This window comes from Podarcis cretensis (genome assembly GCF_951804945.1).
Source record: "Podarcis cretensis genome assembly, chromosome: 14".
NCBI lineage: Eukaryota > Metazoa > Chordata > Lepidosauria > Squamata > Lacertidae > Podarcis > Podarcis cretensis.
Genome location: NC_137183.1, coordinates 3,398,939 through 3,413,328, shown reverse-complemented (window position 1 = coordinate 3,413,328; position 14,390 = coordinate 3,398,939). Strand labels below are relative to the sequence as shown.

The following is a 14,390-nucleotide window of genomic DNA, read 5'->3' as shown; positions in this document are numbered from 1 at the left end:
ACTGTTACACGTCTGCACACATGTCTTGGCCTTCACAGTCTTGTATTATCTGTTTGGCATAGCCCCAAATTCCTGCACCTTCCTAAAAATCATTTGTTAATGTACCCTGTAGGTCTCTATAGTTCCTGATCAAATTATGTCGAACAGAGGTGATTGCCTTAAGTGATAGCATCACATGGGTGCTGCTGCCTTGTGGAAGAACTGTTAATGGACATTTGATAGGAAGGGACTGCTTCAGAGCACTCCAAATGCGGTGGGGGTGGTGCTATCTTTGAGTTACAGTAAGGGTGGATAGGTAGACTCTAAGGGAGAAAATTGAAGACTTGCTTAAGGGACATTTGTATTCAATGACTGCAGAAGCAGCGAAAGAGGAAATGAAACTTGCTTTATGAATAGAAGCAGGTGAAAGTTATGAGACCTGCTCAAGAAAAGAAATAGCAGCTGCATTGTACCCTGATCTACAAGTCAATTACCAGAATCTCCCGCAGAAATGCTGGGAATTGGGAGAAATTTAAACGGAGTGGTGGGTGTTCCTTTTCCCCTCCCTCCTGCATCTAGCTCCCAGTGCCAATGTGACAAACACCAGCAGGTGCAGAATCGTGTTCTGGACAACCAGATGATACGTACCCCACAAACCTGCTTTTGCAAGCATTTCCATTTTGCACACACCAGAAATGCACAATCTATTCACAACTAGCTCTGCACCCTTATGACACAGGAGGAAAAGAAGATGAAGCTTCATACCGAGCCAGACCATCTAGCTCAGGATGGTCTACACTGACTGGCAGCAGCTTTCCAGGTTTTCAGGCAGGGAGTCTTTCCCAGCTTTACCTGGAGATGCTGGAGATAGAACCCAAGACCTCCTACATGCAAAGCAACTGCTCCACCACTGAGCTCTGCCCCCTGGTTATTCAGATACAGCAAATGGGGAGTTGGCAAGAGCTTCAGCACAGAACAGCACAGTTACTTATCCAAAGGTTCGCTTTGTAGCATTACAACTAAATAATATATGATAATTTATTTCCTTTTGTGAATAGCATTCTATTATGAGTAACGGAAGTTCTTCCTATTCTTTCCAGGAGGCTGCTTTCCCCCCTGCAAAGGTGGAGGTTTTTTCTTTTTAATCAAACCATTAAGCACATTACCTAAGTAAAAGAGGATTTCAGCTACAGTATTGGGATGGAAAAGTTAATTTTTCACAGATTAGAGGTCAAACGTTTATGTTTAACTCCTGGTAGTCCTATTATGTACAATAAACTTAAAGGTATTACAGCTGGATCCCGAGTTGCTTTGTATGTAGAATCCCATTTCAGTGGCTCTGCTCTTTCCCACAGTCCAAGGGGTTTTTATTGGTGGTCGCTCTGTGTCTCCTCCCTACACTTAGTGTTTTGATTCCCCTAACTCTTAGGCTTAAGGAGACAAGTCAATCTTAAGCCCCTTCTTCCCCAGCAGAAAAGCAAAAAGACAAAAATAGGAACCCAGACACATGAAAGGGAAACCTTCCCCAACCTGGCACCCTCCAGGTGTTTTGGACTACAACACCCATCAGAGCTGAGTTGTCCACAGCAACTGGAGGGTATCAGGTCAGGGAAGGCTGTTATAGAGTGTGCTCACAATGGAATCCAGAAACTGGCTTCACATACATACACCCACGCCCCACTGATATATTGAAGCAAAGGCTTTCTTTGAGACTCCTTTTTAAGCATTATCTCAGAAGTTGTTTACAACGTCATGATTACAACAATGACATGGAATACAATTTGGTAGCATTGCCCTTCACAGTTTACTTTTGCATAACAGTTTTGTGCAATTACATGATCATTTGGCTTTGCATGTCTGGTAATGCTATTTGATATAATATGCAGATGCCTTTCATTGTTTGCCTGTATTCCATCAGCAAAAAACAAACAAAACAAAACCCCAAACCCAGCAACATCATTATGAAGTGATGTGTTAACTAAGCCTTTATCCTTTGTTTCTAGTACTGAAATGATTATCATACAAGTTAATCCAAGAATAATATGGAACTCTCTGAAATGACACCTTTTCTTATCTTTGTATTTTTGCATTTTAAACAAAAAATATATATTAAGTAAGGACTGTATTTTAAAATGTAATAGCATCTTAATAAATTCACATTTTGTTTTTAAAAATTTGTCATGGAAAATCACAACTCACTTTGTTTTCTTAACTAGATGTTGAAAGGAAGGAAGATAAAAGAGTATATGGAAAAATATATCAAAGTTCTCCAGGCTTCAGGCTAAAAATAGGTGAGGAAGGAGGAAGGAGAGGGCACAGAAGCTGCACTGGCATAAGCTCCCATTGTGGCAGGGAAGACATTGCTCTCTCACCAATGCACATACAGAATCTGGCCAAACTGGTAGAATTTAACAGGGGTGATGGGAGTTCTTCATTCACTGTACCTAAGCACAGCAGGCTAGCTTACAGGAACTAAAGGAGCAAGGGGTAGGGGCTGCCACCCACAGCATATGCCACCTGAGGTACCGTGTATTTTGCTCTATAAGACTCACTTTTTCCCTCCTAAAAAGTAAGGGGAAATGTGTGTGCGTCTTATGGAGCAAATGCAGGCTGCACAGCTATCCCAGAAGCCAGAACAGCAAGAGGGATTGCTGCTTTCACTGCTCAGCGATCCCTCTTGCTGTTCTAGCTTCTGAGATTCAGAATATTTTTTTTATTGTTTTCCTCCACAAAAAACTAGGTGCGTCTTGTGGTCTGGTGCGTCTTATAGAGCGAAAAATACGGTAATTGCCTTCATCTGTTTAATACAGTGGTACCTCGGGTTATGTACTTAATTCGTTCCGGAGGTCCGTTCTTAACCTGAAACTGTTCTTAACCTGAAGCACCACTTTAGCTAATGGGGCCTCCCGCTGCTGCCGCGCTGCCGGAGCACGATTTCTGTTCTTATCCTGAAGCAAAGTTCTTAATCCAAGGTACTATTTCTGGGTTAGCGGAGTCTGTTATCTGAAGCGTATGTAACCTGGAGCATATGTAACCCGAGGTACCACTGTAGTAGAACTGACTATTAAGCACAAGTTAAGTTTAACTAGGAAGAAAATGCCTTACCCTCATGCACACCCACCCTGTGTTTTCTGCCATGTCCCCTCCCACTTTGTGAAGTACAGCCATAAGAAAAATGCTACTCTGGAAAGGCTCTGGTAATTCTTTTATGTGGAAGGAGGATCACAACAGCCAGTATTCTTGCAGAGATAGTTTTCTCCCCTAAAATAAAAAAGGTTTGAAGCCTAAAAGGGCAAAGGTTGGAGAAACTGGGAAAGGAATAATTTACCGCTGTGTGTTTAAAACTGTTAAACAAAAACTCTTAATGAGAAAACACAGGATGAAATCGAAGTGCATCTGTGAAGGTGAAATGTGGCCTATATGCCGAAGTTTAATCCAAGGAGACCTCCAGTTAACCGTTAAACAGAGGGATGAATTTTGTGCTATCCGCTGTGTTCATACTGACTAATAAGCAACCTGAAAGTGCACTGCTTTTGAAGCCAATATTTGTCTTAACACTACCAAAACAACACATACCAGTAAATTCAAGAAATTCAAGAAAATAAATGTCTAATATGCCAAAAGTACACTTTTGGCATATCTTGACACTTTCCTCAATAAACATAAATGTAATAAAAGAAATAAATAAAAAGGTAGTAAAGGGAATTTTGTTTCATTTTGCTTCTCTAATGTTTGAAAATTCACCAACATCACAAAGATAAAATTTTGTTGCACCAAATTCAGATACTTAGGGATACATATAACCAAAAACCTCAACAAACTATACATCCACAATTACAAGCCCCTGTGGTGAGAAATTAACAAAGACTTCAGGAAATGGAAGAACACCAACTTCACCCTCTCAGACAAAATAGCCGTGATCAAAATGATCACTCTCCAAAATTAACCTACCTATTCCAAACCTTCCCAATCTGGATTCCCCCAACCCAACTCTGTAAATGGTAGAAAAAAACTACACTCGTTTTTTTTCTCGCACAAAAAGCCAAGAATAAGCTCCAAATATCTGTACCTCCTTTCTTCAGAAGGAAGATAGGGAATTCCCAGCATAGAACTACATTGCCAACCAAGTGCACCACATAATCCATACATTCTAGAGGATGAGTGTCAGGGAACTGCCATCGGAAGAACAGGTGGTGGGAAGGCTCCAGGAGAATAGGAGAGACACTTCAGCAGAAGAGGGAACCAGTAGGGGGAGAGCAGGAGCTCCAAGGGAAAGGGAGTCGGAGGGGAGGCTCTGGGATACTTCCAGTGAGAACAGTGAGGAGGTATCAGGACCCCCTTTAAGGACCCCCACCCCTCGCCGGAAACTGTCACGCAGAGAATCCAGGAGACGCATTTCCGTCAAACAGCTTTTATGTTGGAAACGTTTCCGCAGACGCCCACTGTCAGATACTACCAGCGACTGACGGAGCCATGCCAAAGGGCTCCGCTCAAGGCAGAGCTTCATTACACTGAGTAAGCTCTGAGGGATCAAGCTTTTACGCACAAGCAGCTCATTATCCCACCACAGCAATCTGACAGTCTCTGAAAGCAGCTTGTGCAAGGAGAGGTATCATGAGCAACCCAGCCGGAGCCGGAGATGGGGGAGCAGCTGCAGCCGGTCCGAGCCTGGAAGAAAGGTACAGGATGTTGGAGGTACAGTTAGCTCTGCAAACGGCTAGGCTTGAGGAGAGGAGGGCTCATGATGCAGAAAAGGGGAAAGCCACCCAACTCTCGAGGAAGGTGCCAGGACTGGTGCAGAAGTTTGGGGGTGATCCCAGGAACTATCAAGCCTTTAGGACAGAGATGCAATATGCCCTCAATCTGCAGTTTGATGATTTTCCTGATGAGGAATCGATTGTTGCGTATGTGATTGGCCATCTCGAAGGAGGGGCGAAAGACTGGGTGAGGCCCCTAATGGCAGCCAATAATGAAGCCCTAAGGGACACAAGGAAGTTTTTTCGCGCCATGGATCTGATGTTCTCCAGCGAGATTGAGCAGGGAGTGGCGCGCAGACAGTTAATGGCGTGTAAACAAGGGAACCGATCTGTCCGTGAGTACTGGACTGAGTTCACCATGTTGATCCATAAATTAGGTTGGGATTTGTCAGCGGAACCGATACAAATGCTGTTCGAAGAAGGACTATCTTCGGCAGTGAAAGACGAACTTTCCCGGGCGCCCAGGGCGGAGTCTATGGACCATCTGACTAAATCAGCGCTGGCCATAGGATCACGCCAGGAGGCCAGAGCCTTGGAGAAGCGGGAAGGGAAAGGGGAGCTTTGGAGGGATTTCCGCATTCCAGAGATTCCAGAGCAGCCTTCCCTGCCAGCAGAGCCGATGGAAATCGGAACAGCGCACGCGCGCGCAGTTTCAAACCCCAGTGAAGGGCGGAAGAAGGAGGGAAAAGGCGCCAAGAAATGTTTTCTCTGCCAATAGCCAGGTCACTTTGCCAGAGTTTGTCCGCAAAGAAAGGAATGGCAAGGGATGGCGGGAGCTGTTGGGGAGGAGGGAGAAGGAGCTAAGGAGCAAGTAAAAGCCAACGCCTGGCTGCCACCATCGGGGTACAGCAGCCAGGCCAAGGAACAGTGAATGTGCCCACGCCAGAACCCCCAAGACCAGCTCTTGTAATAGAGGTGTTGCTAGAGCTGGCAAACGGACACCCACTAAAAGTGAAGGCGCTATTGGACTCAGGCAGCTCCTGCAACTTTATGAGTAAGGAGTTTACAGCCGAACACCAGATACAGACTATCCCCTTGAATAACCCTCTGCAGGTGACCACGATTGATGGGAGGGCGTTGTTGGGAGGAGCTGTTAACCAGCAGACGGTCCCCATGATAATGAGGGTGGCAAGGCACACAGAACTGATAGCGTTTAATATAGCCACCTTGGGAGGAGCACCCATTATTTTGGGAATGAGCTGGCTAGCGCTGCATGATCCGCTAGTGGGATGGCACCAGAGGGTGGTTTCCTTTGGGTCAGCACATTGCCTGGCATATTGCACGGAGAGGGAGAGCCAAGTAGGCACCCAAGCCACGTTAGCAAGGATGGAAGTAACAGACCCAGGGAGGGTACCACGACAATACGCCGACTTGGCTAATGTCTTCAGCAAAAGAGAAGCAGATAAACTACCCCCGCACAGACCCTTTGACTGTCAAATCAACTTACTCCCAGGAGCACAATTGCCAGTGGGCAAGCTGTATGCAATGTCAGACAGGGAGATGCAGGAGTTAAGGGAGTTTATAGACAAGAACCTCAAGCGAGGGTTCATCAGAGAGTCACGAGCGGTGGGGGGTAGCCCAGTGTTTTTTGTGGACAAAAGAAATACAGATAAACCAAGACTGGTCGTAGACTTCCGGGCCCTAAATGCTGTGTCCGAACCAGTGGCTTTCCCCATGCCCAGGATCGATGACATTCTGACCAGGGTGAGGAAAGGGAAGATTTTTACCAAGCTGGACCTAAGGGGGGCGTACAACCTGATACGTATGAGAAATGGAGACGAGTGGAAAACCACTATGTTTACCCCTTTGGGGGCCTTTGAATACCTCGTTATGCCCTTCGGCCTCCAGGGGGGGTCGGCCGTTTTTCAATCATTCATGAATCACGTCCTAGGACCATTGCTTTACAAGAACTGCGCAGCGTTCTTAGACGACGTACTAGTGTACTCAGAGAATGAGGAGCAGCATGTGCGAGATGTACGAGAGGTACTGAGCAAACTGCAAGAAAACCAGCTGTGGGTGAAACTGGAGAAGTGTCAGTTTCACGCCAGAGAGGTGGAATTCCTGGGGTACCGGTTGTCAGACAAGGGGCTGGCCATGGATCCTAGTAAGGTTCAAGCGGTACTGGAATGTAAACCACCGAAAACTAAGAAAGACGTGCAAAGGTTCTTGGGTTTCGGGAACTTCTATCGGAAGTTCATCAAGAACTTTGCCCACTTAACGACGCCCATCACGGATTGTCTCAGCAGTAAGAAGAAGTTTGTCTGGACGGAAGAAGCGCAGCAAGCGTTTGAAAGGTTAAAGAGGGCGTTCGCTTCGGAAGAGCAACTCTTACACGTGGATCTGCAGCAGCCAATGAGAGTGGAGACCGACGCGTCAGACAGAGCGGTGGGCGCCGTGCTCCTACAGCCGGGAAAAGATACGTCAGAATGGAGACCGTGTGCCTTCTTCTCGCGGAAGTTGAACAAATCCGAGAGGAACTATACAGTGTACGACAGAGAATTACTCGCCATCCATGAAGCGTTTCGGAAATGGCGACACCTGTTGATTGGGGCGCAGCACAAGGTTCAAGTGCGGACAGACCACAAAAATCTAGAATACTGGAGAACGGCCCGAGTACTGAACCAGAGACAAGTAAGATGGGCGCAAGAGTTCTCCAAGTTCAATTTTGAAATTCGCTACGTGCCAGGGCCAGAGAACGTCAGGGCGGACGCTCTCTCCAGAAAACCTGAGTACTTGGAGGGGGAGGGAGCAGCGGAGGAAAGACATATCATCCCCGAGGACCACTGGGTTTGTGGGGCGGCATTGGTGGGGCAAAGAGAACTGGTGGAGGGTACCGAGAACGATGAATACGCCCAAGAAAAGCTCAGGGAACTCAGGGGAACAGGGGAGAACACAGGGGGTTTTGAGGAAAAGAACGGAAAATTGTATTACAAAGGGGCACTCTACATACCAGATGGGGAACTAAGAGGCCGAGTGCTCAGACAGTTACACGACAGCCCCACGGCGGGGGACTTCGGGCAGCACAAAACCATGTGGTTGGTTACCAGGGAGTTTTGGTGGCCCAAGGTGAGGGAAGACGTACGGGAGTATGTCCGGGGATGCGACAGGTGCCAGAGAGCAAAAGGAGAGAGGCTGGCACCAGCGGGGTTATTAGAACCCTTACCCACACCAGAAAGACCATGGGAGATGGTATCCATAGATTTTATGACAGATCTGCCAAAATCCAGAGGAAAAACAGCTGTCATGGTGGTGGTGGATCTATTAACTAAGATGTGCCATTTTATAGCCTGTTCACATGCAGTCACAGCGGAAGAAACCGCAAAGTTGTTTGTAAAACATATTTTCAGGTTGCATGGCGCCCCCTTGAGGGTGGTCAGCGACAGAGGGAAACAATTTACTTCCAGGTTCTGGAGGAAGCTAATGAGCTTGCTGCATGTGGAGGTAAGTTTTTCCACCGCCAGACACCCAGAAACAAATGGGCAGGCAGAAAGGGCAAACGGGGTTTTGCAACAATACCTGAGGTGTTATGTAAAGGACAGAGAAAATGACTGGGTAGACAAGTTACCTCTGGCAGAATTTGCCTACAACAACGCGGAGAACGTGTCCACAGGGATGAGTCCCTTTCTGGCAAATTATGGGTGTCATCCTCGGGCATTTCCAGGAGAAGGAGGGGAGAGGTGGAGTGTACCTGCAGCGGAACATTTTGTTGAAGAGATGGAAGCGATCCACCGTCAGCTCCAACTCAACTTAGAGAAAGCCAAAGAAGAATATAAGAAGCAAGCAGACAGAAATAGGAGGGAAGGCGAAACCATAAGGGTGGGTAACCGGGTGTGGCTATCCACCCAAGGACTGCCGTTCAAGGGAGGGTGTAAGAAATTGAGACCCAAACGGTTGGGACCCTTTGAGGTCATACAACAGGTCAACCCAGTAGCATTCAAACTCTGATTGCCCAGTCACATGAAATTGCACCCAGTATTTCACAGGTCATTACTGTCGCCATACAGAGAGGGACGTGAGTGGGGGGAACATGAGAGGGAGGTCACCCAGACACCCGTCATAGAAGAGAGAGAACACAACATGGATGTGGCAGGAATCATTGATTCCAGGTGGAAGGGAAATCAGGTGGAATACTTGGTAGAATGGGAGGGGGAGGAAGAGTCAGAAAACACATGGGTACCGGCAGAGGAAGTCAATGACGAGATTTTAATAGAAACGTTTCATCGGCGTTTCCCAAGAAAACCACAACCCGTGGCACGATTTAGGAGGGAACACTTCGGGACCACAGATGAGGAAGGGGAGTTTGAAGGGTTCCCAGAGTCAGGGGTGGAGGTGGAAACAGATTCCGACGAAGGAGAGGAAGATGGGGAAAGAGACGGAAAGCCGTGGCTAGAAGTGTTTGAATCCTCTGAGGATGAGGAGAGTTCCTTCCAGGGCTTTCCATCCTCGCCGCCAGTAGGAGAAGAGGCGGGAGGGGGTGAAGGGGGCCCTGGGGGGGAGGTGGATGTCAGGGAACTGCCATCGGAAGAACAGGTGGTGGGAAGGCTCCAGGAGAATAGGAGAGACACTTCAGCAGAAGAGGGAACCAGTAGGGGGAGAGCAGGAGCTCCAAGGGAAAGGGAGTCGGAGGGGAGGCTCTGGGATACTTCCAGTGAGAACAGTGAGGAGGTATCAGGACCCCCTTTAAGGACCCCCACCCCTCGCCGGAAACTGTCACGCAGAGAATCCAGGAGACGCATTTCCGTCAAACAGCTTTTATGTTGGAAACGTTTCCGCAGACGCCCACTGTCAGATTCTACCAGTGACTGACGGAGCCATGCCAAAGGGCTCCGCTCAAGGCAGAGCTTCACTACACTGAGTAAGCTCTGAGGGATCAAGCTTTTACGCACAAGCAGCTCATTATCCCACCACAATGAGTTAAACAATGAGTCCACTGTGAGAGAGACATATTCAAAAACACCCCCATCACAGCATACCCATTCCTCCAAAACAAAGGAAAATCCCCACAATGCTAAACAGGTTTACACAAACTAGGGGACACCCAAATACCCTGGCTAACACACCACCAACTGCACGCCTTCTTAAGACAACCCAACAGTTAAATCAGCTGCCACTCGGCCCTTGACCACCGCAGAAAACCTCCTCCTAACAGCAGAGGAACACGGCAAGGGGCTGGTGCAGTCAAACCTCGGTTTTCGAACGTCTCGACTGCCAAATGTTTCGGAAGCCGAATGCCGAAAACCTGGAAGTGAATGCTTCTGTTTTCAAACGCGCCCCGGAAGTTGAACAGCTCCTGAGGCACATTTTCCATTTTTTCCCATTGACTTTGCAGCCAGCCCGTTGATCCTCAGTTTTTGAACGTTTTGGAAGTTGAACCAACTTCCGGAACGGATTATGTTCAAAAACTGAGGTTCCACTGTATCCGCAATATACAGAATGCTGCCCCAGAATCCAACAAACCCCCTCAATGCAATCAAAAAACAATGGGAGCGTGACCGAGGCTACAAAATAAACCCTAAGCAGTGGACTAGAGGGGAGTTGGCAGGCAGCCCTGTCCCCAACTGAGCAGGGGCCAGGCTGACATTTTCAAGGCCCACTCCCCCACACCAGGCTGGAAATGGGGAGGGCAGGAGGGGGCAGAAATTTGCTTTATTTTCTGGATACATTTCCCCTTAAATTATGGAATAATAAAACATATAATCTATGGATTTAAAATGTTTAATGCATTTTGTTAAGGTTCAATTTCTTTGATGAATAAAAATAATGTCTTTTACGACCATTTAATTCAATAAATGGTTGCCTATAAAAATGAAATAATGGAAATATAAAACCCTTATGATTATTTGCTTCAACAAATTTTTGCCCTAAAAAATTAAAATAGTTGAAAATAAAAAAACCCTAAATTCAATGCATGTGTGCCTTAGCAATATTTGCCTTGATTGAAAAGGAAAAAAACCTCAAGATTATTTTTTCAATAAATGTTAGCCTGTAATTTTTTAAAAAATGAAAAGGAAGCCCTCCAACGGCCAGGCTGACTCCCCAATGCCTTTTGCGGCGCCTCCTCAAACTCAGCCAAGAGCATAAGGTCAAACAGATTCCTCACTGGCCTTGCAGACAACTTCATTGTCCAGAAAGTGGGAGAAGCAACAAGAGGAACAGCCATTTTAGATCTGGTCCTAACCAATGTTGATGACCTGGTTAGTGGGGTAGAAGTGGAAGGATCATTAGGTGTGAGTGATCATGCCCTTCTGAAGTTTACTATACAGCGGAAAGGAGCAGCCAAGCATACTAGGACTCAATTTCTTGACTTTAAGAAAGCTGACTTCATAAAACTTAGGGAAGTGCTGGGTGAGATCCCATGGACAGTAATACTAAAAGGAAAGGGAGTTCATGATGGCTGGGAGTTTGTTAAGAGGGAGATAGTAAAAGCACAACTTCAGGCAATACCAATGAGACGGAAACATAGAAGGTGCCTAAAGAAGCCAGGGTGGCTATCTAAAGAACTTTTAACTGAGTTAAGATTAAAGAAGGATGTGTACAAAAAATGGAAAAGGGGGGAAACCACCAAAGAGGAATTCAAACAAATAGCCAGCACATGTAGACACAAAGTCAGAAAAGCTAAAGCACAGAATGAACTCAGGCTTGCTAGAGAGGTTAAAAGCAACAAAAAAGGCTTTTATGGGTATGTTCGTAGCAAAAGGAAGAACAAAGAAACAGTGGGGTCACTCAGAGGAGAAGATGGTGAAATGCAAACAGGGGACACAGAAAGGGCTGAACTCCTCAATGCCTTCTTTGCCTCAGTCTTCTCCGATAAAGAAAACAATGCCCGACCTGAAGAATTTGGAGCAAATGATTCAGCAGAGGAAACACAGCCCAGAATAACTAAGAAGATAGTACAAGAATACTTGACTGGTTTAGATGTATTCAAGTCTCCAGGGCCAGATGAACTGCATCCAAGAGTATTAAAAGAACTGGCAGATGTGATCTCAGAACCACTGGCAGTCATCTTTGAGAATTCCTGGAGAACAGGCGAACTCCCGGCAGACTGGAGGAGGGCAAATGTTGTCCCTATTTTCAAAAAGGGGAAAAGAGAGGACCCAAATAATTACCGCCCAGTCAGTCTGACATCAATACCAGGGAAGATTCTGGAGCAGATCATTAAGCAAACAGTCTGTGAGCACCTAGAAAGGAATGCTGTGATCACCAATAGTCAGCATGGATTTCTGAAAAATAAGTCGTGTCAGACTAACCTGATCTCGTTTTTTGACAGAATTACAAGCCTGGTAGATGAAAGGAACACAGTGGATGTAGCCTACCTTGATTTCAGCAAGGCATTTGACAAGGTGCCCCATGATATTCTTGTAAAGAAGCTGGTAAAATGCGGTCTTGACTATGCTACCACTCAGTGGATTTGTAACTGGCTGACTGACCGAACCCAAAGGGTGCTCATCAATGGTTCCTCTTCATCCTGGAGAAGAGTGACTAGTGGGGTGCCACAGGGTTCTGTCTTGGGCCCGGTCTTATTCAACATCTTTATCAACGACTTGGATGATGGACTCAAGGGCATCCTGATCAAATTTGCAGATGACACCAAACTGGGAGGGGTGGCTAACACCCCAGAGGACAGGATCACACTTCAAAACGACCTTGACAGATTAGAGAACTGGGCCAAAACAAACAAGATGAATTTTAACAGGGAGAAATGTAAAGTATTGCACTTGGGCAAAAAAAAAAATGAGAGGCACAAATACAAGATGGGTGACACCTGGCTTGAGAGCAGTACATGTGAAAAGGATCTAGGAGTCTTGATTGACCACAAACTTGACATGAGCCAACAGTGTGACACGGCAGCTAAAAAAGCCAATGCAATTCTGGGCTGCATCAATAGGAGTATAGCATCTAGATCAAGGGAAGTAATAGTGCCACTGTATTCTGCTCTGGTCAGACCTCACCTGGAGTACTGTGTCCAGTTCTGGGCACCACAGTTCAAGAAGGACACTGACAAACTGGAACGTGTCCAGAGGAGGGCAACCAAAATGGTCCAAGACCTGGAAATGATGCCTTATGAGGAACGGCTAAGGGAGCTGGGCATGTTTAGCCTGGAGAAGAGGAGGTTAAGGGGTGATATGATAGCCATGTTCAAATATATAAAAGGATGTCACATAGAGGAGGGAGAAAGGTTGTTTTCTGCTGCTCCAGAGAAGCGGACACGGAGCAATGGTTCCAAACTACAAGAAAGAAGATTCCACCTAAACATTAGGAAGAACTTCCTGACAGTAAGAGCTGTTTGACAGTGGAATTTGCTGCCAAGGAGTGTGGTGGAGTCTCCTTCTTTGGAGGTCTTTAAGCAGAGGCTTGACAACCATATGTCAGGAGTGCTCTGATGGTGTTTCCTGCTTGGCAGGGGGTTGGACTCGATGGCCCTTGTGGTCTCTTCCAACTCTATGATTCTATGATTCCTGGAATGGCCGCTGGCCGAGCCCAGGGGAGAAGGCCTCCGTTCCCGCGAGGCGGCCCACCGTCCGACACCTCCCTCCTTTCACAACGAGCGTTGCTGGGAGACGAGAGGCGAGAGGGAGGGCGGGGTGGGAGAGGAAGAAGCGGCGTCTGGCTCGTGCTATTGGCCTTCCCCGTGGGCTGCGGCTCCTCCCCTTCCGGGGCGGTGCACCGGAGCCCCTAACTCCCGCCTTGGTAACCTTCCGAGCGGCGTGAGGATGGCGGAGGCGGAGTCAGGAGGGAGGGAGGAGCAAGCAGCGGCAGCCGACGCGACGGCAGCCGCGGAGGGAGCGCGAGCGCGTGACGTCGGGGGCGTGGCTTCTCCGGCGTAGTAGCCGCCGCCGCCGCCGCCGCCGCCGCGGGCGTGAGGTGGGGCCAAGAGGCGAGCCCGGAGCTCCGAGGGAGAAGGAGCCAGCGAGGGGCGAACGGGGTCGGCCTGGTTCGGGAGTCGCCGCCGCCGCCGCCGCCGCCGCGGTCATGTTTCCTCTCAAGCCCCCCAAGGCCACCTTCAAGTCCTACCTCTTGCCTCAGGTAAGGCGCGCGCGCCCGGGCGGCGGCTCTTTCCCCCTCCGAAGTCACTTGGGGTCTGAGGTGCGAGGAAGCCCCTTTCGGAGCTCCGCCTTGAGCTGGCCGGAATAATAATAATAATAATAATAATAACCGCCGCCCTCCTGCTGCTGCTGCTGCGCGCTGGGCTCCCCGCGAGTCTGGGGCAGGAGCGAGGGCGCCCCCCTCCACCTCCCTGGGCCCCGAATAGAACAGCGCAGCCCTTGTGTCTTGCGGGGGGGGGCCTAAGCGGGTGACGGACCGTCTGCAAATCCAAGAAATAACCGCGATGATCATAGGAAGCCTGGTCTCATGCATGCGCGTGTTTCGATGTCGTCGCTCGCCCTGGGACCTTAGAGTGGAGGATGGGAAATAAATAATAACAGTAAGTGCAATTCGCACTGAGCTTAGTGGGACTTGTTTCAGTGGGTATCATGATTTGGTTTGTTTTTTTACAGCTGAAGTCACCCGCTCCTGTCTTTGCTTGGTGGGACTTGAGGAAACACTGAGTAATGCACAAGTTTAATAATAATAATTAATAATAATAATAAACTGATTATTGCAGTAGTTGCTTAGCTAAACATCCGCACTCTGAAATGTAGCAGGTGCTCCAGT

General features: G+C 47.8%; 1 protein-coding gene and 1 long non-coding RNA gene across 3 annotated transcripts in view; one reads left to right on the top strand and one right to left on the bottom strand.

Moving 5' to 3' along the window:
- The window catches only part of LOC307203027, a 180,261-nt gene extending 168,265 nt beyond the window's left edge, over nucleotides 1–11,996 (bottom strand). The window contains exon 1 of the long non-coding RNA XR_013833074.1: nucleotides 10,826–11,996. This is a non-coding gene — a long non-coding RNA (uncharacterized lncRNA). The remainder of the gene's footprint in view (nucleotides 1–10,825) is intronic.
- A 1,585-nt stretch (nucleotides 11,997–13,581) lies between these two features.
- The window catches only part of MTMR10 (myotubularin related protein 10), a 55,957-nt gene continuing 55,148 nt past the window's right edge, over nucleotides 13,582–14,390 (top strand). Inside the window, exon 1 of one of the 2 annotated variants that reach the window (XM_079953230.1) lies at nucleotides 13,582–13,760. In XM_079953230.1, coding sequence (XP_079809356.1) covers nucleotides 13,707–13,760 — 54 coding nt within the window. In that variant the 5' untranslated portion in view covers nucleotides 13,582–13,706. The remainder of the gene's footprint in view (nucleotides 13,761–14,390) is intronic. The other variant, XM_079953231.1, reaches the window with a different exon arrangement.